Source organism: Protomyctophum parallelum (genome assembly GCF_964188405.1).
Source record: "Protomyctophum parallelum genome assembly, chromosome: 6".
NCBI lineage: Eukaryota > Metazoa > Chordata > Actinopteri > Myctophiformes > Myctophidae > Protomyctophum > Protomyctophum parallelum.
This window is the reverse complement of record NC_139701.1, coordinates 27001957-27027892: the sequence shown is the minus strand read 5'-3', so window position 1 is coordinate 27027892 and position 25936 is coordinate 27001957. Positions and strand designations below refer to the sequence as shown.

At 40.9% G+C, this 25936-nt stretch overlaps 1 protein-coding gene across 1 annotated transcript in view; it reads left to right on the top strand.

Moving 5' to 3' along the window:
- ttc39a (tetratricopeptide repeat domain 39A) overlaps positions 1 to 25585 on the top strand; it is a 39038-nt gene extending 13453 nt beyond the window's left edge. Inside the window, exons 5-21 of the mRNA XM_083766439.1 lie at positions 3404 to 3508; positions 11576 to 11707; positions 14966 to 15012; positions 15371 to 15438; positions 15558 to 15622; positions 15885 to 15984; positions 17387 to 17452; positions 17737 to 17845; positions 17967 to 18034; positions 18133 to 18192; positions 18511 to 18672; positions 20311 to 20402; positions 20828 to 20948; positions 22191 to 22302; positions 22838 to 22952; positions 23214 to 23330; positions 23781 to 25585. Coding sequence (XP_083622565.1) covers positions 3404 to 3508; positions 11576 to 11707; positions 14966 to 15012; positions 15371 to 15438; positions 15558 to 15622; positions 15885 to 15984; positions 17387 to 17452; positions 17737 to 17845; positions 17967 to 18034; positions 18133 to 18192; positions 18511 to 18672; positions 20311 to 20402; positions 20828 to 20948; positions 22191 to 22302; positions 22838 to 22952; positions 23214 to 23330; positions 23781 to 23895 — 1654 coding nt within the window. The 3' untranslated portion in view covers positions 23896 to 25585. The remainder of the gene's footprint in view (positions 1 to 3403; positions 3509 to 11575; positions 11708 to 14965; positions 15013 to 15370; positions 15439 to 15557; positions 15623 to 15884; positions 15985 to 17386; positions 17453 to 17736; positions 17846 to 17966; positions 18035 to 18132; positions 18193 to 18510; positions 18673 to 20310; positions 20403 to 20827; positions 20949 to 22190; positions 22303 to 22837; positions 22953 to 23213; positions 23331 to 23780) is intronic.
- Positions 25586 to 25936: the final 351 nt, after the last annotated feature.

The following is a 25936-nucleotide window of genomic DNA, read 5'->3' as shown; positions in this document are numbered from 1 at the left end:
GGAAAAAGTTCTTCCCCCTTATATAATAATACCTGATGATCATGTTTTAGGGTGGAAAAAAATGGTGGCACTCCAACTTTAAAGACATCATCATTTATTGAATTATAAAGTTTAGTATTATCCCTTATAGTTATCATCACATCTTAGTCATGTTGGTATATGCTCCTCTGGCAGTATTTACAGTAGTAGTAGTAGTAGTAGGTTATAGTCATAGCTGTAGTGCAAGGCCGGTGTAAGGTTGTCTCCCTCTTCCATTGAGACCTTCAATGGTGATGGCTACGAACATGCACTGTTTATCACGTCAAGTCCAATGTCTCCTCTAGCCAAGCAGAAGCGGTGGGTGTTTTGTTTCCCAGACCATGGGTTCAAATGCCGCCATGTGTTAAACTCGCAATGGGAGAGGACATAAAACATACTGATTGCAGCTCGAACAGGAAGTGTAGTCTGCCGCCAGCCATAGGGTGGACTGGAGGGTCATCTGCATGTCATTAGCTAGACTTAGTGATGCTGCTTGTTTCCGGATGGTTGTCTCTTTCTCTCTTTTTGTATGTCCTTTACTCCTTCTAAACCTTTAAGTGCTTCTTTGGGCATACATCCGTGTGCACAACATGTTGTGTACATGCATTTGTGTGTGTGTGTGTGTGTGTGTGTGTGTGTGTGTGTGTGTGTGTGTGTGTGTGTGTGTGTGTGTGTGTGTGTGTGTGTGTGTGTGTGTGTGTGTGTGTGTGTGTGTGTGTGTGTGTGTGTGTGTGTGTGTGATGAGTTTAGTGGAACATAGAGGGTTCCTCTGTGCTTCTGGTAGGCAGGAATGTAAAGGGAACGGCTGTCTGTTAGTTAGTCATCCCTGTTGGTCAAATTAGTCTCAGTTGTGTTTGCTCGCTCTCTGCTCAGCCACTATCCTCCAGTTAGCTACGTGGCTAACAGCTTGGCTCACTGTGTCTTGTTATGGATTCGACCTACAGTATGTAGCCTTCACTGTAACTGGCAGAAAGATGGCATGTGTAATGTGACTACACAGTCAAATCCTCAGTATTCATTTAAGCGAAATTGTTGCAAATTGATACATTAACACTGTACATTTTACTGTGTAAATGTTTGACTCTTGATATGATTGCTGTGGTTACGTGGTTCATTCAGTGTAATAGATACCCACACTGGGATCAGTTGACTCCCAATGGAAGCAAAAGGGACCTTTTGATGGCAGAAAGTACGTGTAGCATTGTGAACGCTAATGTTAAGGCGAAGAGCTTGTGCTTTCATGCCGTAAACAAAGTGCTCTCAGCATTCATTCTAGAGTCATCATGTGACAGTCATGTGCACAATGTAATAAATTGAATTAAGAACATGCAGCTCAATTTTATTGTAATGCTCCTCCTAAAATGACAAACTGCAGGACAGACCAACCTTTTTCTGTCACAGCAATTACAGTGATTTGTTCAAGGCACCAGCGTTAAGTTGACCAATCACAAGAGGCGTGAATGCAACAAGCCGGAAGGATGTGGGCTTAAATCAGGATGGGACCATTAAGTCTTAAATTAATGCTGCACAGTGATAAGTGTCACATACAGGCAACAACTGATCATATCAGCATTGTATTCAGACACCTTGTTCTTGTTTTCTGATGTTTGCGCACATGGATAGAACAGAAAATTAGGACATTTTGGTAATGAATGTAGACAAACTGGGACATTTTAGTGTTTTTGAGGACAATACCAGCCAAACCAGGAAGTCTGGTCACACTATTTTACATTTCTTTTTACAACAATTAGGGTGTTTGAAATATCAATGAAGTTGTGGTTAAAACCAAAGGCATCTTTAAAAGCAATCAACAGCTAAGCACAATTCTGAAACACACTGCTACATTTTTGTGTAGCTCTTATAAAGAAGTAGGCAAGAGACAGCAATGAGGTATATTGGTTTGTAAGAAAGTGGGCCAGTGTCATGACCCCACATCCCTTGTCTCCAGTAACATACACTGTAAAGTAGTTGTCTTTGCTGCTGTCTTTGCTGCCCAAATGAGAACAGGGAGTCAGGGACACTGCAGCAGAATGACTGGAAAGGAGGGAGGTAGGAGGAACAACAACTAGAGACAGGGTGGGGTGATCTGAAGTGACGTGGCTCTTAAACTCCTCATATCAACTATCCAGAACTAGTTGTCAAAAACACTTCTTGAAACATTAATCTTATGTTCTTGAAATTAGCAATCTTAGTCCTTGAAGATATAGATAATACTTTAGAAAGGAATAAAGCGGTGTCTTTAATTTCTCTCCCCATCATTAAGGTACTTTCAGACGGGCATCGATTAACGCAGACGTTGTCGCCTGGATAGAGGGGCGTGACAACGCAAGCGTAAAAAAAAGAAGCTTAACAGAATCCAGGTCATGAAACAAGCACGCACACGACAATTTCACGGGACGCTCACGTAAACACGCTTGCGTTGTCGCCCATCTGAAATGACCTTTATGCAGATATTGGGTACGCAACACTCATCTAGGCATGTTGACGTGTTGGGTGAAATCACCCCTGGGTGGGGGTTAAGGTTAACCCCCACTGGGCGGGGTTTTTCTTTTACATGAGTTGGGCATGTTATAATGTAGTAGACTCTGGAAAAGCATTCCAGCAGCCAGCTCGTAGCATGGCTCATTAGGCAATAGACTTTCATTGTGTACCTCCTGGGTTCGAATTCTGCTCATGCCATCATCTTTGTGTCCACGCAAACAACTTTCTTTTGCGGATAAAGTAAAGTTTGCTTTGGTCCGACATGCGTTGCATCGTGCTTGCGGTTAGGTTTAAGGACTTCAGTGTTTTGTACCATACTATTGTATGTATAAGTACAGAACAAAGAATGTTTGCTTTCGCCATCTTTGTTGAAGAAGAGTCTGGGCAATTATGATTTAGTCCTACTAGAAACACTAAAACTTATATTTAGAACTAGTCTGGCTTAATCTAGTCACCTCTGAGGTTACTGGAGGTCAATGCTTAAAGTGTGATTACCTTTGAGGGGAGGTTTGGGGTTTGGGGTAGGGTTAGTAATAGTAATGTCCGAGTCCGACATACAGTACATGTTCACCCGTGGCTTGGTGTGGTGCCACTCAAAGTGACTACTGGTTTGGGCTTGCTGGATACATGGCCCAACGCCTTGTATTTCTGTCAGAAGGCATTGAGGGGTGAAAACACCTGCATGTGCACCAGTGTGGCATAATAAGTATAACATGTTGCACTGAACTGTTCCTATCCTCCAGTATTGGTAGGAAGCATCTTCCTATGGTAGGAAGACACTCTAATAATATAGCCAGGAATGAATTCATCTAACTTGTAAACTCCAGAGTCTCTCCATTAGTAAATCATGCTATGAGTGTTCTTCCAAATTGTCATTAAAAATATGTTTGTACTGGTTCCGCAGGTGTCCACGGTCAGACCTGTCTCTGGCCCTGGAGGACTGTATGGTAGCCCTGGACCTCTTCCTCAGGAACGACTTTGAGGAAGCCCAAGCACATCTGAGATCCAGGTAATAAATATCACAGAGCAAGCTGTCATCCATTACTGTACCCGACCCGAGCTCTGCCCTGGTGGCGACGATTTCACCTTTGACGGACTCTGTAATAATACAAGTTGATAGCTGCCTTCCCACTTCAATGCTTTTGTGATATTGGGTACTTCTGCACATTCCTCCAGAAACTCCAGTGACGGAATGCAACAACGTTCACTCTTGTTCATCCTTTACTCTTTTAGTATTGTCACCTCAAATCCATTCACTTGGAGAAGGAGGCACTTAGGACAGCCTACCTTTTCCTGTCCCTGTCTTTGTTGAATGAAAGCACAGTTAACCACTACACCTGCCATTATCCCCCCCACCCACATTTCCAAGCTTTCCAAAACCTCTCAAGAGGTTTCCAAAACCTCTCATGAGTACATAGACATGTACTCATATTTATTATTTACATTGTAACTGCATGGTGTCCCTATGTTTGCAAAATGTTCGTGACACATAAAATTGTCAATCTGTTGTTTTCAACATTCAGCCCACATCTAAACATGTTCTAGGGCTCCGCTCAAGTGGTTAACTGATGTTCCGCTTTGCTTATTTCAGAGTTGTGTTCACAACCATGTGTCCCTCCTCTGACTTACATACACCCGGCCTACGGTGTAGCATTGTATCTTAACACACCGTCATCAGGTTACCTCATTGTTCACCCTTCATTCACTCCGTTATCGTGACCTTTATCGCTCCATTGCTATTATTCTGCTCTATCTGCCCTGTATGCGATGTTGCTGGCCACTCCTTTCCCCTCCAAGGTTCGAGACTCGACTGTCACGTTATGCGCAAACCAGTGGAAACAATGCCCTGAAGCCTTATAGTGTTCCATCTTTGCTTTTGTTGTGGAGATTTCCTTGCATTCGGACACTGATTTAAGGATAGATTTGATATTCCACAATTCTGGATTAACCACTTAAACCTATACGTTGTTAACTGGTATATTCCAAGGCTCTATTCTTGGCTCCCTATTTTTTTTCCATGTACACCAAATCGCTGAAAGAGACATGCTCACGCAAGTGCTGCGTTGTGACCATGTAGATCGGCTATTTTCAGCAAATGTTCACCCATTTTCAGTGAATGTTCGCTTATATGGCATGCCCAGAATAGGGACGCTAGGGTTCAAATAGTTAACCTCTTCAATCCGCCAATATTCTACTGACATGCGACTAAATCTGGTTTACGTAAGCATAAAAAATGAGTTAGGCGACTGAAGCAGCATTTGTGAAGCGTCTAACTCTGCTCTGGCAACAGTCCTCTCTGCCTTCTGTCACCTGAGACAGGCTGATGTGTCCTCATTTCTGTCTAAAAACTCCACCATTTTCAGCCAATGTGTCCTCATTTCTATCTCAAAACGACTCCATTTGCTGTGGTGCTTTTCTTCCTCTTTCACTATGTGAAGTGACCATGAATCTTTAATAGCACATATGGCATTCTAGGCCAGAGGAGTGACAATGACAGAAATGCAATGACTAACACATACTTTAGATAGTCAAAAGAAAGAGGTTGAAAGTCAATTTGATATACAGTAGGCCTACTTAATACTTTTGGTATACTGTATGTTCAATTTTCCAGACACTGAATCTTCCCAAATGCAATATACAATCTGGTAGTCTAAGCATCACTATTCTGGGCATGTAATTATAAACAAACATTTGGCAAAAATAGCAGATTTACAATATTCATCAATTGTAGATCGGCTATTTTCGGCAAAGAGACTTGGGGCCCTATCTTTCCTTACTACCCGATCTACATCGACACATCGTGAGCTTGTAGATCGGCTATTTGAACTATTTTAAAAGGTTTTTGAAAATAGTAAAAAATGTCAAATAAGTTTAGGGATAACGGGTGACGCAAGATATAGCCCCACGTGTAGAGGGGGAAAAGGAGCGCACAAGTAATTGAGGGTTTAAGTTGTAAAAACACAAAAAAAAAATTGTTCACTTATAAAGCTATTGTAAAACTATTAAAATGAGGCTGCCCACCTATGGGTGTAGAATAGATTATATGACTCTGTCCACAATGACTCGGTACATTGTGTCATTGTCAAATTACAACACAAGTCCACAAAGCTTCATAGTAGATCTCTAACCCAATATATGACATATAATGCAATGTTGTAGTCAACGGTCAAGGTCGGTGCTGAGACGTGGTCTCAGATGTGGTTTAACGATGCATATCTCTAGGTTGCCCTTGTTGACAACAACAATTTGACACAGATCTGCTTTCTACGAATTTGAATATGTTTCTATACAACCTGTAGCTCCCAGGATGGATAGTTTGCGGAAAACATCTAGTAGTATCACTGCTGATGTCTTTCTTTCTATTTACTACAAGCAGCAATAATAACATTTGTTTTCTGTTGGACCTGACCTATGGCACTGTGGCAATGTTATGTTTACACAATACTCAACAATCACCATCACATCCTGTAGACATGCAGATAAATAGATGAAAAACATGTTTTTCATGTATTTATCAGAGCCCATGGCCTTTAGTACAGTGGGGGTTGGCCCCAAATAAGTTTGGGGGGGTCCCCAGATGATTAGGGATGATATGGGATGAGATCCCCATATAGTACGCATCTATCTATCTATCTATCTATCTATCTATCTATCTATCTATCTATCTATCTATCTATCTATCTATCTATCTATCTATCTATCTATCTATCTATCTATCTATCTATCTATCTATCTATCTATCTATCTATCTATCTATCTATCTATCTATCTATCTATCTATCTATCTATCTATCTATCTATCTATCTATCTATCTATCTATCTATCTATCTATCTATCTATCTATCTATCTATCTATCTATCTATATATATATACTAGATGTTGATGGTGACGTAATAAAGATAGGTTTCAGATTACATACATGTATACATACAGACTTTACCTTTAAATCACCCGACACTGAAACATATCCTAATTACGTCACCATCGACAGCCAGTTATAACCCGACATTGAAACATATCTTAATTATGTCACCATCAACATCTAGTATATATACCTCCGAGCATACGCATAAAAAAGCCAGCACGACCACCTTGCGCGCTCTGCTTGCGCAAGTAATAACTGGGTGGGGCATCCATTTCCAACTTGCATCGTTTCAAGTAGGTCAGTGCCCAATGGGCACCACTGTAGAAGCTCTGGACAGGGCCCAAATTAGTCAATTGATCACATCTGATCACCCCTAGATCTCCATATATGGAGCTGGCCTGTTCTGACATCACACTAATGTTCTGACATCTGCATAGACTCCATATTCTGGCATGCCTGATAAATAACTCCATATATGGGCATAAAAGGGACACAGACAGGGTAATCGTTATGCTGTCATCCATTTTTCCATTAAGTTTATGTACGTTTCCTTGGGTACATAAACTTACATACATTACGTACATCAGCTAATTCAATGAGTTTCACACCACATGCATACATGCACAATAGCTTGAATGAAACACTTTTCCATTAAATTAAATACAAATGATACAAATGTGAAAAGTCTATAGCTTGTGTTAGATAAGTAGCCCATGTGGCTCACACATCAACTCTGCGTTCAAACATGTCTGGAGGGCTAGCACAGCTGTATGTACCGTAGCAGAAGTCTTTTTCCAATGAAACATGCACAATTTGAATGGAGTGACATTTCCTGAAAGGAAGGTGTGTACTTATTTAGAGTTATAGGTGGGTCCTTGGACTTGGTTGACGAAATGATAACTCATACAGATACGATCTACTAGCCGGCTACAGTACTGTGTTTCTCAGACAGGATCCACTAGCCTACAGTACTGTGTTTCTCAGACAGGATCCACTAGCCTACAGTACTGTGTTTCTCAGACAGGATCCACTAGCCTACAGTACTGTGTTTCTCAGACAGGATCCACTAGCCTACAGTACTGTGTTTCTCAGACAGGATCTACTAGCCTACAGTACTGTGTTTCTCAGACAGGATCTACTAGCCTACAGTACTGTGTTTCTCAGACAGGATCCACTAGCCTACAGTACTGTGTTTCTCAGACAGGATCTACTAGCCTACAGTACTGTGTTTCTCAGACAGGATCCACTAGCCTACAGTACTGTGTTTCTCAGACAGGATCTACTAGCCTACAGTACTGTGTTTCTCAGACAGGATCTACTAGCCTACAGTACTGTGTTTCTCAGACAGGATCCACTAGCCTACAGTACTGTGTTTCTCAGACAGGATCTACTAGCCTACAGTACTGTGTTTCTCAGACAGGATCCACTAGCCTACAGTACTGTGTTTCTCAGAAATATAAATTTGTGACTTTTAAGTAATGATCGAACATGGAGTGGTATGCAATATAATAATTCGAATGGTGCCTAGATTATAAGCAGAAGGATAATTGGCTTTAATATAGCCTACGCATGCATGTCTACAGTAACATGAGTTTGTGTTATTATAATCTATCTCCACAGCCCCTCCCTTAACAGTTTTAGTGTGTGGTTTATCAACATTTCCACACACATCAGCTACTGTACACACATTCTCTCCTATACTTGAGAGGAATGGGGCCAGACAAGTGAGGCGTTTAACCACTTAACCACTTACAGTAAAAATTTACAAACGTTTTCCCCAGAATAGGGCTGCTGGGGTTAAAGCAACAAGTTAATTTGGGTATTTAATATATTTAAGATTTAAAGGAGAATTCCATGCTAGAAGGCTTTCTTACCTTTATTTGTAGTTGTTACGTCCCCACCAAAGAGGTCCAGGTGTTATTTTGTGCAAAAGTGCATTATTGGCTATTTCCCCTAATATAAGCCCTTAATGGGGGTTGGGTTTTTGTGCTAATTCGCTTATTTCCATCGAAATAAGTAGTAAAGTGTGCCGCTTGGAATACTATTTACATTATGAAGAGAGGATATATACAAATGTATGTGTGAATTAGCACAACACCCCAATGCCCCATTCAATTCAATGCAATTCAATTCAATTCATTGAGGGCTTATGGTAGGGGAAATAGCCAATAATGCGCTTTTGCACAGAATAACACCTGGAGCTCTTTGGTGGGGACGTAACAACTACAAATAAAGGTAAGAAAGCCTTCTAGCATGGTGTTTAGTAGCCAAAAACGTCAAGACGTCTAATTGCCTATTATGTAATGGATGCCACGGGCGTCAAGACGTCTCTCCCTTGGGAATTAAAAATCCATATTTTGAAAATTCCTCTAATCTGGTGTACAGGTGATGACATGCACATTACATGCATAATAGAATTACAAATTCTTTCTTTCTTTATAATGGGAGAATTGGCACTCAGAGCCTAAACTGGTGACCACCTGGTGGCGCTGAAATATAGTAGTCTGTTAAAACATAATTGTATTAATCAAGAGTCTAAAAGTTGTAACCTCATTTAACACGAATTCGAATACAATTTTGTGGTTAATCCTGGTCTCTAAACTGCCTCCCCCTGGCCAGCCGGGACGCCTGATGGAGGGGAAAGGAACTGGTTGGAATAACGTGCTCCTTCCACTCGCTACGTCCAAACAGGGAAACTCCCCCGTCAGGTGTAAAGGAGCAACTTGGACACTCAAGCATGAAGGAAGCATGAGTTAAGTCCGTTGCTCTCCCTAGGTTGGCGGAGGGTGTGTAGAGCCCAGGATCACATCACAGGATGATTGACACAGGGGTGAAAAATGGGTTACAAAATCGTGGGACAAAAAATATAAATGATAAAAAAAACAATTTTGTGGTTAGAATCTTTGTTTGTTGGTGAATACTGTTTCTTGATACCACTTTTTTTTTCTCTGCTGCTAATTGTCATCATTTTGACATGTACCAAAGCCATATATAGCTCATAATCCATACATGTATTCTTATTATAATACATGTGTTGTTTTATGGTACACAAGTGTAATTAATACGCATGTTGCTATGTTACACAAATGTTTTATGATACGTGTATCGACTATCGATACACATCACAACAATACAGCATGTGTATGTATGGATTATGAGCTGTCTGGTGTTCTGTACACGTGCAGTTCTTTTGACGTGGTACACAAACACACCGGCAGGTAACTCCTCATTCTTACATCATGGAACACAATGCTAAAAATATGACAAAGAGACCCAACCTATATTCAGTGCCGTCACAGAGGGACGAGGGCCTTTGTAGTGAACAAACACTGGGCTGACGTTGACTGAAAATTCTCAGGTTGCTGTCAAATACTCTACATTCTCAGCCATTGTCACCATGCCATCAAGTAATTCAACATACCTCACAGTTCCATCTTAAAGGGCCCTTTTCAATGTGAGCCATGGGTTGTTAATATATATTACATAACCTGAAGAACTAGAAGAATGTACACACATCCAACCACAGGTTGGGTGGATACAGGTGCAGAACAAAATCAGCCACTTACAGAAGGAAAGAACTATACACACACTGGATTATATTTCCATCATCGTTATTGCTGTGATTTTCCGACCAGCACGGTCTCGTGCAATAGATTATGGGAGCATTATGTGGACAGTTTTGCCTTCCGTTATTACATAACAAGAGAGTAATGTGACCCTTGCCGTTAATCTATTTGTATGTTTCTCTCTCTTTGTCCATTGCCTCCTGTTTTTTCCGGGTGTGCTTCGTAGCTACTAGCAGGGCACACATTAGATTAGATTCAATAATAGTGATTCATTTGGGTCAGGAGTTCCATCTCACCACCACCAGATTATCTAACTAACAAAACACAGAAACAGAGATGCAAAAAATATTATGTCTATATTATTTTCTTTTACAAGGCAAAGCTACACTCTATTTCGAAACTAAAGTGACAGATATGTGTTGTCACTTTACCGTCTCCTTTTCTATATTTCTGAAATAACTGATTTAATGTCGTATTCATAAGGAATAAACCAAATCTTGTAATACAGCTTGTAATACAATAAAGACCTACAAAGTGAAAGTGTACACTTTAACAGTCTTAATAGGTTTAAGAGTCTTGTCTATAGTCTCCATTGTAAAAGGTTTGAAGATCAGGGTTTCTTTTGGCTCAGAAGAGTTACTTAGGTTAGTCACATGAACGTATCTCTGCTAAATAGCAGTGAAAGGCCTGTAATTCAGACTTGCAGAGAAACCATGGCATTCCTGTCCCAACTCCACTGTGTGTGCGTGAGTGTGTGTGTGTGTGTGTGTGTGTGTGTGTGTGTGTGTGTGTGTGTGTGTGTGTGTGTGTGTGTGTGTGTGTGTGTGTGTGTGTGTGTGTGTGTGTGTGTGTGTGTGTGTGTGTGTGTGTGTGTGTGTGTGAGAGTGTGTGTGTGTGTGTGTGGCTGAGGATTTGTGTTTGTGTTTGGTAGAACACGGCATAAACCAGCTCAACCAGTGCGCCATGTGACCCTCCGTGTGTGTGTGTGTGTGTGTGTGTGTGTGTGTGTGTGTGTGTGTGTGTGTGTGTGTGCGCATGTGCGCGCGCACATGCGTTAGAAATACAAGAGGTGTGTGGTTGCTTCATGTACTTCCTTTCAGTCCCTTATAGGAACAGACAAATTTAAATTTGTTCTGTTACTGATAATGTAGACTGAAAATTATGTTATACAACATAACCCTGCATTATTATTATACTATATCTTTGATCTTTGTTAACATAAAAAGACCACTAGATGAACACTCTTCTCCTTCATAACCTGGTGTTGAAACACCAGGCCTGACTTGCTAACGACCACAGCTAAATATAGGTTTGATACAGAATTGGTCCTGCAATCTGCCAGTCACGTCTCCGTCACATTCGTTTCCATGCTGTGACTCATATCACACTGCCCTCATTTGCACTGCTCACATACTGTACATAATGGCTGCCTCCCATCCACAATGTGGACAATATCCTCTGTTTACCTTTATTCTTCGAAGCTAAAGAATGTCAAACTAAAAACTGTAATGTTTTATCTGTTCAGAACCAAAGACAGCATGCACCATGCTCTGACCTATGAACTGTAATGTTTTATCTGTTCAGAACCAAAGACAGCATGTACCATGCTCTGACCTATGAACTGTAATGTTTTATCTGTTCAGAACCAAAGACAGCATGTACCATGCTCTGACCTATGCCACCATCCTGGAGATGCAGGCCATGATGACCTTCGACCCTGAACACATCCTGGCGGCTGGGAACACCATGAAGGAGGCCCAGGCTGTATGTCAGAGGTGAGGCTTCTACTTCACTATGTTTTACTTCATCATCATATCAGCTGAAGTCTCAGTGAAGACAGTCACATCCAGGACTCCATCCTTTACTTTTTCATGTCTTGTCAAGGACCCCCACATTGACACTAATTAGCCCGCAGACCCCCATTTTAAAAGATATGCCAAGGACCTCCATGAGAGAAGATTTTTACGCCTCTAGCAGTGATTCTCAACCCGTTTAATTTCAAGGACCCCCCAGTTTGACATGCATTAGGCTACGGCCCCCCTTTTAATGGCATTTCTATCTCTGAGACCCTTATATTGTAAAATCAATGTTAATTTAAATTAACTCTGAGAGTGTACAATTGGTTCCATTGGTCCATTTGGTTTCAAACTATCATTTAGCTGGGGACCCCCTGGAACTCCAACACCGTTGCAGGTGAAGGCGCGCTCTACTCAGGGTAGTCAAGTAGAGTCTCTGTAGCCGATGGGTGCAGATTCTTGAAGATCAATGGAAAAAGGAGAATATCTGCACTCTCTTAATTAGCCCATTTTGACCTGAGATCAGATTCTAAAAATGTCTTCTACATCCTGACAGTCGATTTTTCAAAAATAGCAGACCTACAAGCTATGAGCTTGTAGATCTGCTATTTTTCAATAGCTAAAGCATAACATAATGCTAACACCAAAAGGCGTTCCCGCCCAGAATGGTTAATAAAGTTTGAGTTTCTTTATTTCATTCACATCACAAGCAGCATGAGCAGTCTAGAGAAACAAACGCGTTTCGGCACGCAGACCCCCTGGAACTCCCTCAAGGACCCCTGGGGGTCCCCGGACCTCACTTTTGGAACCACCTTTAGCCTTTACTATGTCATGTTGATGTGTTCTTGTTCACTAAACCTTTGCTGGCTCGTTCATTGTGACTCTGGACAGGAGTGTCAGAAGATATTCAACCACAGAAAACAGCTTAAAGACTTACAAAGAGCTTACAATCCACAAGATTAATGTTGTTGCTGTTGGGCAGAAACCTCCTATGTCCATATTTTAAATTTAATTTTAAATTAACACCCTACTTACTGCAGGGGCATTCAGAACATGTATACCGTACATTGTTGTTAGCGTGAATGAAAACATAGGCGCCCCACTGAAAGCGGAGGGCTGGTCGGCGCCCCCAGAGGCAAATTCAAATGGAAACAAACAACAGATGCCGCTGTTTTTTTTTGGAGATGGGTTCCTAGATTGACTCTGGTGTGTGTGTGTGTGTGTGTGTGTGTGTGTGTGTGTGTGTGTATATATATATATATATTGGTCTACTGGCCTGTCCACTATAGCTCACTGCTGTTATTTACTTGATCACAATGCTGTGATTTTGTTCTCATAGCACAACATTGTATCTCATACCTCTAATCCCACAGACAAATTGTCCCTTGCACTTAAAGAAAAAAGTCTCTCTGGATAAGAACGAATGCTAAATGACTAAACCGTGAAATGCAATCTTCTCTCCATCCCATCTCATTGACCAATGGAATTTCAGAACCAAGCGTTGCAGCCAGTTCTGGAGTCATTGTGTGAAAATGTCTCTGTGAGCCACATCCACCACACCTGTTCCCACAAAGCTATAAAACTGATATTAGGTCCCATGGGATGTAAAAACAGTACATAGTTCTTTTAGACTAGAGTAGGTCAGACTGGGAGTAATTATCTGTGCAACAATGGAGCTACTGTTACAGCATAGACCAAAAAGATTCAAAGACTTCACACTCTTCAGCCTTCAACGTATTTATTACTGTTCTCAAGTAGGCCTTAAAGTTATGATGGAAATGGAATACATCTAAAAACCTTTCACTATACATACGTCATTGTATTGACATTGGACTCCATGAGCTCCTCCACCCATCCATCCTTTTAACCAGGATGCACACATACAAATCCTCTTCTGGTGAGCCTCAATGTTACTGAATTGCACTTCTGACTGAATTACAGAGGGAGAGAGGTACAAGGGTGGGTGTGTGTGTGTGTGTGTGTGTGTGTGTGTGTGTGTGTGTGTGTGTGTGTGTGTGTGTGTGTGTGTGTGTGTGTGTGTGTGTGTGTGTGTGTGTGTGTGTGTGTGTGTGTGTGTGTGTGTGTGTGTGTGTGTGTGTGTGTGTGTGTGTGTGTGTGTGTGTGTGTGTGTGTGTGTGGGTTTATGTAAGACCTGGTGCGGCGTTTCATTCAAGTAACTCCCATAACCATTTCATTTCAACTAGCTATATCAATGGCGTGCTGCATTAAACACAGGGGCTTTTGCGGATTTCAAGGCATATCTGGAAGTGTACAGATGGATCATTTAAATGGAAAAAAATATATAGCTAATATTATATAATAATATTACTGCATCCATTTCACATTGCAACTAGCATCACTTAACAGCTCTTTAGCCTGTGATTTCACAGTCTCTGCAGCTCTACACAGTGCTAAGGCTTTCTCATCATACATTCCTCATGAAACTGAGGTTAGGAATAACTAGCTTTAGGCATCATTTTACTGAGGTTAAGGTTATAGGAATAACTAGCTTTAGGCATCATTTTACTGAGGTTAAGGTTAGGATAAGTAGCTGTAGGCATCATTTTACTGAGGTTAAGGTTAGGATAAGTAGCTTTAGGCATCATTTTACTGAGGTTAAGGTTAGGATAAGTAGCTTTAGGCATCATTTTACTGAGGTTAAGGTTAGGATAACTAGCTTTAGGCATCATTTTACTGAGGTTAAGGTTAGGATAACTAGCTTTAGGCATCATTTTACTGAGGTTAAGGTAGGAATAACTAGCTTTAGGCATCATTTTATTGAGGTTAAGGTTAGGATAACTAGCTTTAGGCATCATTTTACTGTATTATATTATATATTATAGGGTATACTATTATAGGGTATACTATAATAGCTTTATGCTTGGCAGGCAAACAGCAGAGCATCTGTATTCAGTTATCATTACCTGCAGTATAAATAAAGCTGATCCTTAGTCAGCACAGAGGAGCAGCTTCTTACCACAGCAAGACTGAGCATGTTGGACTGAGTTTCTGCAGATGAACAAAAATAACCATATGCAATTACAATATTATGCAATGCTGTTTAAAAGTTACTGAACGATTTCCATTGAACAAAGGCAGGGAAGTAGATGTTCATGTGTGTGTGTGTGTGTGTGTGTGTGTGTGTGTGTGTGTGTGTGTGTGTGTGTGTGTGTGTGTGTGTGTGTGTGTGTGTGTGTGTGTGTGTGCGCGCGTGCGTGCGTGCGTGTTCTCTTTTAGGCACCGCAAGAAATCATCATTCACAAACTCCAAAAACTTCACAGAAGGTCAGTATAATTATACATGAATAAATAACTACATGTCAACATAATTTATCATCAACACACACCATGCTGATAGATGTCTGGCCATAATTGTATAAGCAGCATTGTCAACCTGTGCTTTATGTGCGTATTTGAGTGTGTTTGTGTGCTTGTGTGAGTGTTATTAGTTTACCAGTAGTTTGAACACGTGCTTCAGGTATGCGTGTGTGTGTGTGTGTGTGTGTGTGTGTGTGTGTGTGTGTGTGTGGGGGGGGGGGGGGGGGGGGGTTCTGTAGCCTGCCGTAGCCCCTTGGCTGTGCTGAGCTAGTGCATTCAGGCAGTCTGACTGAAGATAACTGTGATGTAATCGTTTTCACCTCAGAGGAACTCCACGCTGAGGTTTGCTATGCCGAGTGTCTCCTGCAGAGGGCAGCACTGACCTTTCTTCAGGTCAGTACAACATACAAGACTGACAGTGAAATCTGCTTTCAAATTATTTATAGGCTACCTGGTTTCTGTGTTGATAAAAACTCCTTGTTCCCTCTCTCGCTCTCTTTCATACACACCAGGATGAAAACATGATCAGTTTCATCAAAGGAGGAATCAAAGTGAGGAATAGCTATCAGACATACAAGTAAGAATCTTCATTCATTAATTCAATTTCAAATCATATTCCTTAGCAGCATATTATTATAACTGCTGGCCGAGTGCAGTCTGCTTTCAGAGTGCACTCACTCTGAATTTGGGCAAAAGCTAAACACTAAAGTGAAATGTATGACAATGATGCTGCTCCCTCATTTTCTCCCGTTGACTCTTCTATCTCCCACTTTGACCTCTTCACCTCCTTCAACTTCATGTTACTTCCTCTGTCTGGTGGCTTTATCGTCATCTCACAGAGAGCTTCATACGGTCCTCCAGTCACCTGCCTACACTCAAGGTGACAACCACTGCCATTTTGAGGGTGGAGTTAAGCTGGGAGTTGGAGCTTTCAATCTGGTGAGGAGAGGGCTAAAGTACTTCATGGTGGCAAGCAGGCCTGGGTTGCTAACTCAATCTGAGTGTATTAAGTTTCTTTGAGTATCATATAAGTTGTGTTTACTGCATCAGGACAGTACAGCGTCAGGGAAGTTGGCAGTCATAAGATTACTTTCAAGTTTCAATTGACTTTCGCATGTTTATGTGATTGTCTCATCTTTCTGGTACTTATTATATTGCCCACCTGCCAAGTATCTGCACGTTTATACCAACCTTAAAATATTTGCATAATCCTACAGTACATATTTTAATGGGTATTTCCCTTTAAAACATTCCGGGGCTTCTGGATTTTGTGTGCATTGGAGATTTTCCAAAAAGAATCAATAATAATGAAAGGACTGTTATATTATTCAAAGGCTAGGATTAGGATCCGCTGCAGTGGTGTCCGATTAGAACTTAAACCAGGATGTCTTTTGGATTGGTGGTGCAATGTAGGTGTGAGGGCCGCACTCTAGATCCGAACCTCTATAGTTAAAAATAAAACCCATTGTTGAGCGACTACGGGAGATTGATGTAAAATAAGTCGCTGAGAGGCGATGGGATGGGCCAGGTTGTCAGACGCGCTCCGCAAACAAAATGATTTCGCTGGGTCCAAAACAATGCGTTTAAGGTGTTTTATTGTAGCAAGGTGCATAACTTAAACGGTGCTCAATAAGGAAACAAAGTAGCCACAGCGATCCAACGTAATCAAAGTAAATAAAATAAAGCAAAATAAGCGTTATAAAGCGGTCAACAAAGGTGCGGCTTCCCACACACCCCCTCTCTCTCACTGTGTGTGAAGCAGGTGAACATGCGAGTTATTGAATGAATCAGGTGAATCAGGTCCGCCCCTATGCCCGTCAATCATCTACGTTAATCACCAGCGACAGCCCACTCATTTCATAGACCAAACATAATAAACCAATTCATGGCTCTTACACCCATAAAAACAATGTATCAAAACATTCCGATATCAGTCCCCAAAGTTGAATGGACCATGAGGGGTTCATGTCTGATCAAATGAATATGAAATATATATTGAATCAAGCAACTTACTGACTGTGGTGCACACAAAAGCCAGAGTAAAAATAACCATAAAATTACTCCGGAGGTGTAAAATCCCCTTCAAATTCATTGTATAATGAGATTATTCTGGGGGAACACTTAGAAGATCCAAAGGAGATGCACATTTTACACATAGTTGTAGTACTGTTTATAGTTTATACTGCATAACACATGCTTAATAATAATAATAATAATTATTATTATGTGTGTGTTATTATAGCCTTGAGAACCAATAATCAACCCAATCAACAATCAGAGAAGCCTAAGTCTGATTGTATCATTAATGTCCTGGTTCCCTCGTCTCTTTGTCTTCCTGTAGATGATCTCCATGTTGCCCACCCGGACACTGAGGCTGCTGGAGTTTGTAGGCTTCTCTGGTAACAAGGTGAGTTCTCCTGACAACCTGCTAATTGTTGATGCAGCAGGGAGCATCGCTGTAGCAGAGCTGACAGAGCAACTACGTATGATGCTGTTGCCTGTAGAAAATAGCCGATCTACAAGCTCACGAGTCACGACGCAGTGAGCTTGTTGATCAGCTATTCTTGGCATGCGGACTGTTGTGCAAGGGAGGGAGTATAACTGTGTGTGTGTGTGTGTGTGTGTGTGTGTGTGTGTGTGTGTGTGTGTGTGTGTGTGTGTGTGTGTGTGTGTGTGCTTGTGTTCAAACAGGATTTTGGCCTCCAACATCTTCAGGAGGGTTCAGCAGACACCACATTCAGGTCCTTCCTGTGTAATATGCTGTTGCTCTGCTATCACACCTTCATGAGCTTCATACTCGGTAAGGAAGGGCATACACGTCATTGTCCTTAAACATGCAAATGTTTTTATTTATTTTATTCTTTCATTTCTTTTTAATAGTTAAATGTATGCTCTGGGGTTTACTCTATGTCTTTTTACAGGCACTGGTGAGGGTGACGTCCAGGATGCAGAAAAACTACTAGAGCCGTATCTCAAAAAGTATCCCAAGGTGTGCCAACATCAAACACTGTGACATTTAAAAGTTAGCCGCAAAAAAGCTGTGATGTGTCGTGTCTCTAAACATACTGTTTGTTTTTTGTTTCCCAGGGTTCCATCTTCTTATTCTTCGCTGGTCGAATAGAGGTGATCAAAGGAAACCTAGATGCTGTGAGTTCCAAACATTTCCCACATTCCCTATTTAATCCATTTGGGGCGGGAACCCCTTTTGGTGTTAGCATTATGTTATGCTTTAGCTATTGAAAAATAGCAGATCTACAAGCTCATAGCTTGTAGGTCTGCTATTTTTGAAAATTTGAAGAACCACTGACATAGAAACATAGCTTTTTCAGAAAACAGTCAGGATGTAGAAGACATTTTTAGAATCTGATCTCAGGTCAAAATTGGTTAATTACTCTAGGATTTGTTGTTATTTATGAGTAACAGCAATAACAGTATATCTCTGTGTGTGTTTATGCTGTGCCTCAGGCTGTCACACGTTTTGAAGAATGCTGTGAGGCTCAGCAGCAGTGGAAGCAGTTCCACCACATGTGTTACTGGGAACTGATGTGGTGCTTCACATACAAGAGGCACTGGAAGATGGCTTACTTCTACGCTGACCTGCTCAGCAAGGAGAACTCGTGGTCCAAGGTAAGGCTTTGAGGGGATGCATGCCAGGGTGTGCCAAGGACTCATCAAAGTTGGTATTGTGACTTTATATATTGTCAATTACTTGCATGAGAGTGGGAGAGGTGGTGGAGTTAGCTGCTTTAGCAGACAGTTTGAGGGTTTGTAAGAGGTTTTGTCCGAAGCGCTTTTTAATACTTTTCATTGGTTCAATATTTTGTAACCAACACACACGTAAAGGGTGTGGAACGTGTGCACCTGTGCAAGCATAGCTTGCACAGGTGCTTGCACAGGTGTGCAGCGCATGCACACATGCCCAGAAGGCCGCACGTAGAAGGTAATCAGTTTCCCTGAAGCCTAGTTGGTTACGTAAGGTGCACCCAATTAGGCATTATGACTGGCTTTGGGAAACACCAACATGCGTAGATTCTCCAGAGCACAGCCTGACGTGTCTCATTAACTGGCTTCGGGAAATGGGCACATAAGGCCTCCAGCATGAAGTAATTTAGAAGCAAACCCGTTTCCCAAAACACCTGTCTTACCCAGCAGTTTGCAAGGCGACCTGGGACGGTAGTAACACCTTTCCAGTGATATGTGTGGTGACTGAATTCTTTAGATTCGATAGATAATGGTTAAATAAACATGTTTGTTTAATTTCGAAGTTTGTATATTTAAATTTAAGATTAAAGTCCCTACAGTGTTGTGCTCGCCATGTTGCTAATAGCCTATATAGGTGGCAAAGCGGCCTACTGTCAGATGTCCATGCAAGCAAGCAGTCCTTTTAGCGATGTGCATACTTTCCTTTGAAATGAGATGGGGGGAGAGAGAGGGAGAGAGAGAGAGAGAGAGAGAGAGAGAGAGAGAGAGAGAGAGAGAGGCACCGCTGATGAGAGAGAGTGGGGAGAGAGAGAAAGTGAAGAGAGCGAAATTGAGAGGTGGGAAGAAAAAGAGAAATAGGTGAAGTGAGAGAATGAGAGAGAGAGGTGAATAGAGAGGAAAAAATATGGTGTTTGGGCAGCACAAGTCACTATAAAAAAAGAACAAGCTAGATATAATAGCTAGATCATGCAAAAAAGGGCAAAAGCAAGGGTATGTGCAGGCAGTTCCCAATACAATAGGCTTAAAGCTAGTTGTCAGCATTATTTTATTGCAGATCTGACTGCCCTGGCCGGTAGACCTACACAGCGCAGCACCACACTTAATTTGCAAGCCCTTATAAGGAAAGTTACGTGGAACATTCGGTTAAGTCTGGCATGTAAGGGACATGTCGTGGAAGTCCGCACGTAAACTCGCTGCGCATGTTCTCTATGGGAAACCTGGCCAATAGCATTGATTTATGGAAAAAAATCAAAAACCTCAAAAATGGAGTTAGTTGGTTTCCTCCCAACAGTGACGAATGTTCTCGAATGTTAATGTCAAGGATGACATTTGTAAAAAACCTGTAATATCCCAATGCGTTATGTGTGTCGACACGCATATTGGGAACATATTGGGAAGTATTATGTCAGATATCTTTCTCACAACAGAACCATAGGATTCGCTTGTTAATTTGTCGCTATGCTTCATACTGGATAATTGTAGTGTTTGTAGCCTCTTTCCTGCTTTTATGAAGATTAAAAATAAAACTGCAGAAGTAACATATTTCTTTCCCTTCTCTCTCAGGCAACCTATGCGTATATGAAAGGCGCCTACCTCAGCATGCTGACTAAGGATGACTGCCTAACGTTCGGGGAGACTGAACTTACTCTGTTTAGGTACGAAGAGAAACATGAAACAGATCATTATGTGCAGTAACCACAGTGAAACAGGGATGAGTCACTGTATTTTATATTAGCACAATTTGATATCACCATCTGCCAATACTGGTCGAGACTTGAGTCATTCCGAGTTAAGGGTAGTATGCATGAGCACTGCAGAGATGAGATATGAAGGATGACGTCTGTTCTATCAAAACGTGAATAATTTACCTGCAGTGCTGCTCAAGACCAAATGTCACCTCAAATGCTGCAATAATTTGATGGTTAGTTAATGCTACAATAATCCCAGTGTCACTGAGTGTCTCCCTGTATTTAATATACCATATTCACTTTGGCCGGGATGTGGTTTCCCATCTCCCGAGTATGATGTAAGAATAAAACAAGTGAATATGATCAATACATTGCATCATATCTATTCCCAGGCAGGTCCCAGGACTAAAGCAGAAAATAGCAGGGAAGTCTTTGCCAACAGAGAAGTTTGCTATCAGGAAAGCTCGGCGTTACCTAGCAGATAACCCCATTCCTCTTCCCGCTCCTCCTCTGGTGAGTTATGTTCTGTGATTGGCTGGCTGCCATGTCATACTACTGTGCAATCAATGACATTACAGTAATACTGCTCTATTTCAGTGGTTCTCAACCTTTTTATACCAAGTACCACCTCAGAAAATATCTGGTTCTACCACCATAATAACTGATGTTAAAATACAGGAGCGTAGCGTAGGCCCGCCTGTCCCATCCTATTCAGCTATGCACACTGTGCATTGCACAGCACTGCTGCTCTGACAAAACTCTGTCTAATCAGCACAACTGATGATATTTCTAATGTGATCAATCTGTTCTCAAATATTCTATTAACAGCTAGGTGTGCTGTCATGCTCATTTCAGCACGGCTGGAGAACCTATTTCAACTAATTGCTCGGTCAGAAGAACTACCTGTAGTAAAATAAATAGTTCATTACACTCTTGTCTTGGGCGACTCCTCTGCGTACCGCCAGAGGGGGTCTCAAGTACCACCAGTGGTACACGTACCACAGTGACCACAGAATCACTGCTCTATTTTTATTTATTTTTACAATTTTATTTATAAATTTTCAGGTTTAAAGACAAGACATACTTTACAAACAATCCACTGCTCTATTTAATAAAGTAATACAGTGTATTATATAATTGTGTCATTAGTTAAACAGGTTGTGTTTTCTATCATGTAAATGTAGGCTACTTCAAAACTCTTCAAAGTCGCTGGAAGGATGATGTAGAGTGGATTGTGTTTTCTGGTTGAGAATACATTTCACTGAGGACAAAATCAAATATAACATTTTAACCAAATACCATAATATCAATATTGAGATGATTAAATTGAAATGTGATAATATATCTATTTTATAAATTATAAATTATATTATATATTAATTATCTATAATAATGGTCAAAATGGCAAAAAATAGCTGGTTTAAAAGCTCACAATGTGTCATTTGTCAGCTTGTAGATCGGCTATTTTGCCATTTCTGACAATTTGTGACAATTTTTAAAAGTAAGCCATAAGTGCTTAAAATCAAAGGGCAACACTTTTGCCACGTACACACACAATATTGCGATGTGCATTGCCTAGCCCTCGTTTAGATTTATACACTACAGATTATTGTTATTAATTATACTGTGTCTCTCTATCGTGTGTGTGTGTGTGTGTGTGTGTGTGTGTGTGTGTGTGTGTGTGTGTGTGTGTGTGTGTGTGCGTGTGCGTGTGCGTGTGCGTGTGTGTCTGTGCATATGTGTACATGTTTACAGGAGATGATGTACATCTGGAATGGCTATACAGTCATTGGGAAACACAAGGACCTGACTGAGGGCATGCTGAAAACACTGGACGAGGCGCAGGCCAAACTTGACTGCAATCCAAGTAATGAAAAACATTTATTTTCAGTAGACAGTTCATGTGAGCATGAATCTAATGTAAACTGATTCAAACTTCTGTTATATTGTTATTGTTGGGCAGAAAACTTGTATACATGTCCAAAACTGTTACTTTTCAGGAAATGGAAATATGTTCCAGTGAATTCAATTCATTTATTATTTTGTCACAATCTTTGATTAATACTTTCTTTTGGTTAAATATTTATAAAACCCACAGACAGACTTTTAAGTAGTTTCAACCTAACTTTTTGCAATTTGTCAAACATTTTGTGAGCTTGTAGATCGTCTGTTTTCTCTATTTGTTTTTAAATAAAATATGAAAATAGGGCATTCATTTATGGAAAACAAAAGGTTTCTGCCTGACAACGACGACATATTCATGCTGCTATGTTGACACATTTTGTTCTATATATGAATATCCAAGGCTATTATGTCGATTCAATATAGTATAGTATAGTAACTTACTGTAACAACAACAACTATACAGCAGCCTGAGTGAGTTGTGTTTGTTGTGTTATCAGGGACCGAGTTCACCATAGATGACCAGTGTCTGGTGAGTTTGCTGAGGGGACTGTGTCTCAAGCAGCTGGGGCACCTGGAGGAAGCTGAACATTATTTTACCCTTGTCCTCTGCAAGTAAGTCTCCCTCACACACACACACACACACACACACACACACACACACACACACACACACACACACACACACACACACACACACACACACACACACACACACACACACACACACACACACACACACACACACACACACACACACAACGAGATGTACACAAGCAAAGCCAAGAACAACACAGGTACATAAGTGCACACCATGACAAGTAGAGGGCATAGCTCCTTATAATTTCTACTCTTGTTTGACATTGCTCCGTCCAGTGAAGGCCAGATAAAGTATGACCACTACCTGGTTCCTAATGCTCTGCTTGAGCATGGCCTGCTGTGTCTGGAACAAGGACGGATCGATGAAGCTATCAAACTCCTGGAGTCAGCCAAGTAAGTGTCACTCACAAGTTACGGAAAATATGCTTTTTGAAGTGCAAACAAATATGATGTTGTGTGTATGTTGAACTGCCAATGTTTCAGCTGCTAAGACACAAAAAAAAAAGATTCAAGGTTGAAAATCTTCCAAGTACTGTAGGTGAACATCATTGGATGTTTCATGGTGTTGTACTTACTACATAGTACATAATCAGTTGTCTAGTGATAGTCTTTCCACTCCCTCCCCACTGCTAATCTACCACGATCAAAAACTTTCAGTAAACGGAGAAGGTGTTAGGGGCAAGTTACTCTGCAAACTAAACAAATACTGACTACATTGTGTACTTGAATGTCCTTAACAAGGATACGTCACTTTCACATTTGAATTTTTAATGTGATTGTGACATGTTTTTACACATTATACAAAAGTTTTAAATGATGTATCGCAAATGTACTTCCTTACAGGCAAAATTACAAAAACTACTCCATGGAATCCCGGACACACTTCCGAATCCAGGCTGCTCTGCACAAGGCCAGGGACAAAGCAGAGAACGGGATCCACGTGCCTGCCACTCCTTAACGGCCACGGACAGTACATCAGACTAGACACATCATCCTCGTACTGCCATCCCACAATGTAGCGCAGGGATGAGGGGGTGGGCCAGACAGAGCCAGATTACCAAACAACCCTGCTAACAAATCACTTGGATACTATAACGCAGAGGTTCATTTTCCTTTCCCCTTGTGGCCCTCCAGACCCAACTTTAAAAAACACTGCTATAGCCAACCAGCAACAACCAGTGCTCAACTGGCCAACAGGGCCCCTTCCTTTTTTCAGTATGAATCGGCAATAATAATAAGAATGTACTTGAATATGGCATAACACAGACATGTGACATAATAACATGATCATGTTATGATCATATACAACAATGCGATACAATATAACATAACCTACTGCAGCGTTCACAACATGACCTCTGTTCTGACCTCTCATTGAATGGTTTACTGAGTTTTATTTTTACTCTTTGTTTGTAGTTTTTGATAAAGCTATGTGGCCAAATATGGTAGGACTTGTTATGTCTTATCTTTACTGTATTTATGTTACATAATTCTAGTTGTGTTTTACTTTATTCAGTGATTAATCTTGTTCCCTTAGGCTTTTCATAATTTCCCTTTCACTGAACCATGTTCACATTCACACATGCACGCACGCGCACGCACACACACACGCACGCACACACACACACACACACACACACACACACACACACACACACACACACACACACACACACACACACACACACACACACCTTATAATGTGAAATAGTTGTTATGTCAATGTGACATAATAATGATTGTTCCAGCCATTATATTTCGTATTATATTCACCGTCCTAAGCGCAGGCTTCATGCATGGGGCTATGTAAGTTAGCAACCATGCAAACTCCCCTGAGTAAAAAAGAAAAAAGGTCCATATGACATAGAGTGGGTGATATTTTTGTGTCTTTATTTATTAACGACAAATGGCCTTTTACAAAATTGTCCTGTTTTAAGAGGACAGCTGAACGTGTCTTTCAGGAAAGCAGACTCCCTCCTTTTCTCCTACTGGTGTGTGGGACAGACTCCAGCAGTACTTTTATCTTACTGGTGTGTGGGACAGACTCCAGCAGTACTTGAGTTTGAACAAACAGGCCATTCAGGCAGATGCGGAAGGCCGGCTTGCTTTTCTGCCTGTTGCATAGTTAGTGGAGAAGCACTGAATGACAACCACTAAGGTCTTCCTCTTCCTGCTTTATAGAACCTAGTACAGCTCCTATATCAGCAATGCTTTACTAGAACCACCTATAGAAGGACTTGTATGTCATACTTATGTGTATAATACTATGCTGTATATGAGCAATGTTTATTTGTAATGATGATAAAACAAAATGAGATTGCCTTTTGTTGTTTGTTAGGTTTATTTGCTGTCAGGTGTCCTTGCAGCAGCAGTATCTGAAATCCAAGATTTAATATCATGTCTCAAATGTTTGGTTTAGAGCGCTGGTGATTAATTCATGACTATAGTAAGGCTTGGGATTGAGGCGATTGACTGAGAGTCAATGTAGTATTTTATTGTAAATGGTGGAGGAAATGTGTGCTTTACATAATAATGTGATCTGGAGCATTAGCAAATCAAATATTTTCAGATGATATTCTATTCAGCTTTTGTTTTGTTTTTCTTTTACTGATATAAAGAAATTCCAATCAAATGTAGTGGCACTGTGATGTTTCTGGTGGATATATTATATTCTATGTCTACGGGCCTATATGGCTACAACTGAGCGGAATGACATTCCTGTACATATTGAATGATTGTGTATTTTGTAATTTAAGATTAAGTAATCAAATTCATCCCTCTTGTGTTGTCTTGTGTGGTTTCCGACCTACAGTATCATTTTCACCACAACTGGTTGCACAAAATGCACGTCATTATGTTTACAGTATACATGGGCAGAGATGGGCTTATCTGTTCTATAAGTTCTTATCACAATTCACTGGAAGAAAACACTAAACATTATGGACAAGCAAGCCAGTGCAACCAGGAACAATTGAATGTGTCATATGTTATTGATTATT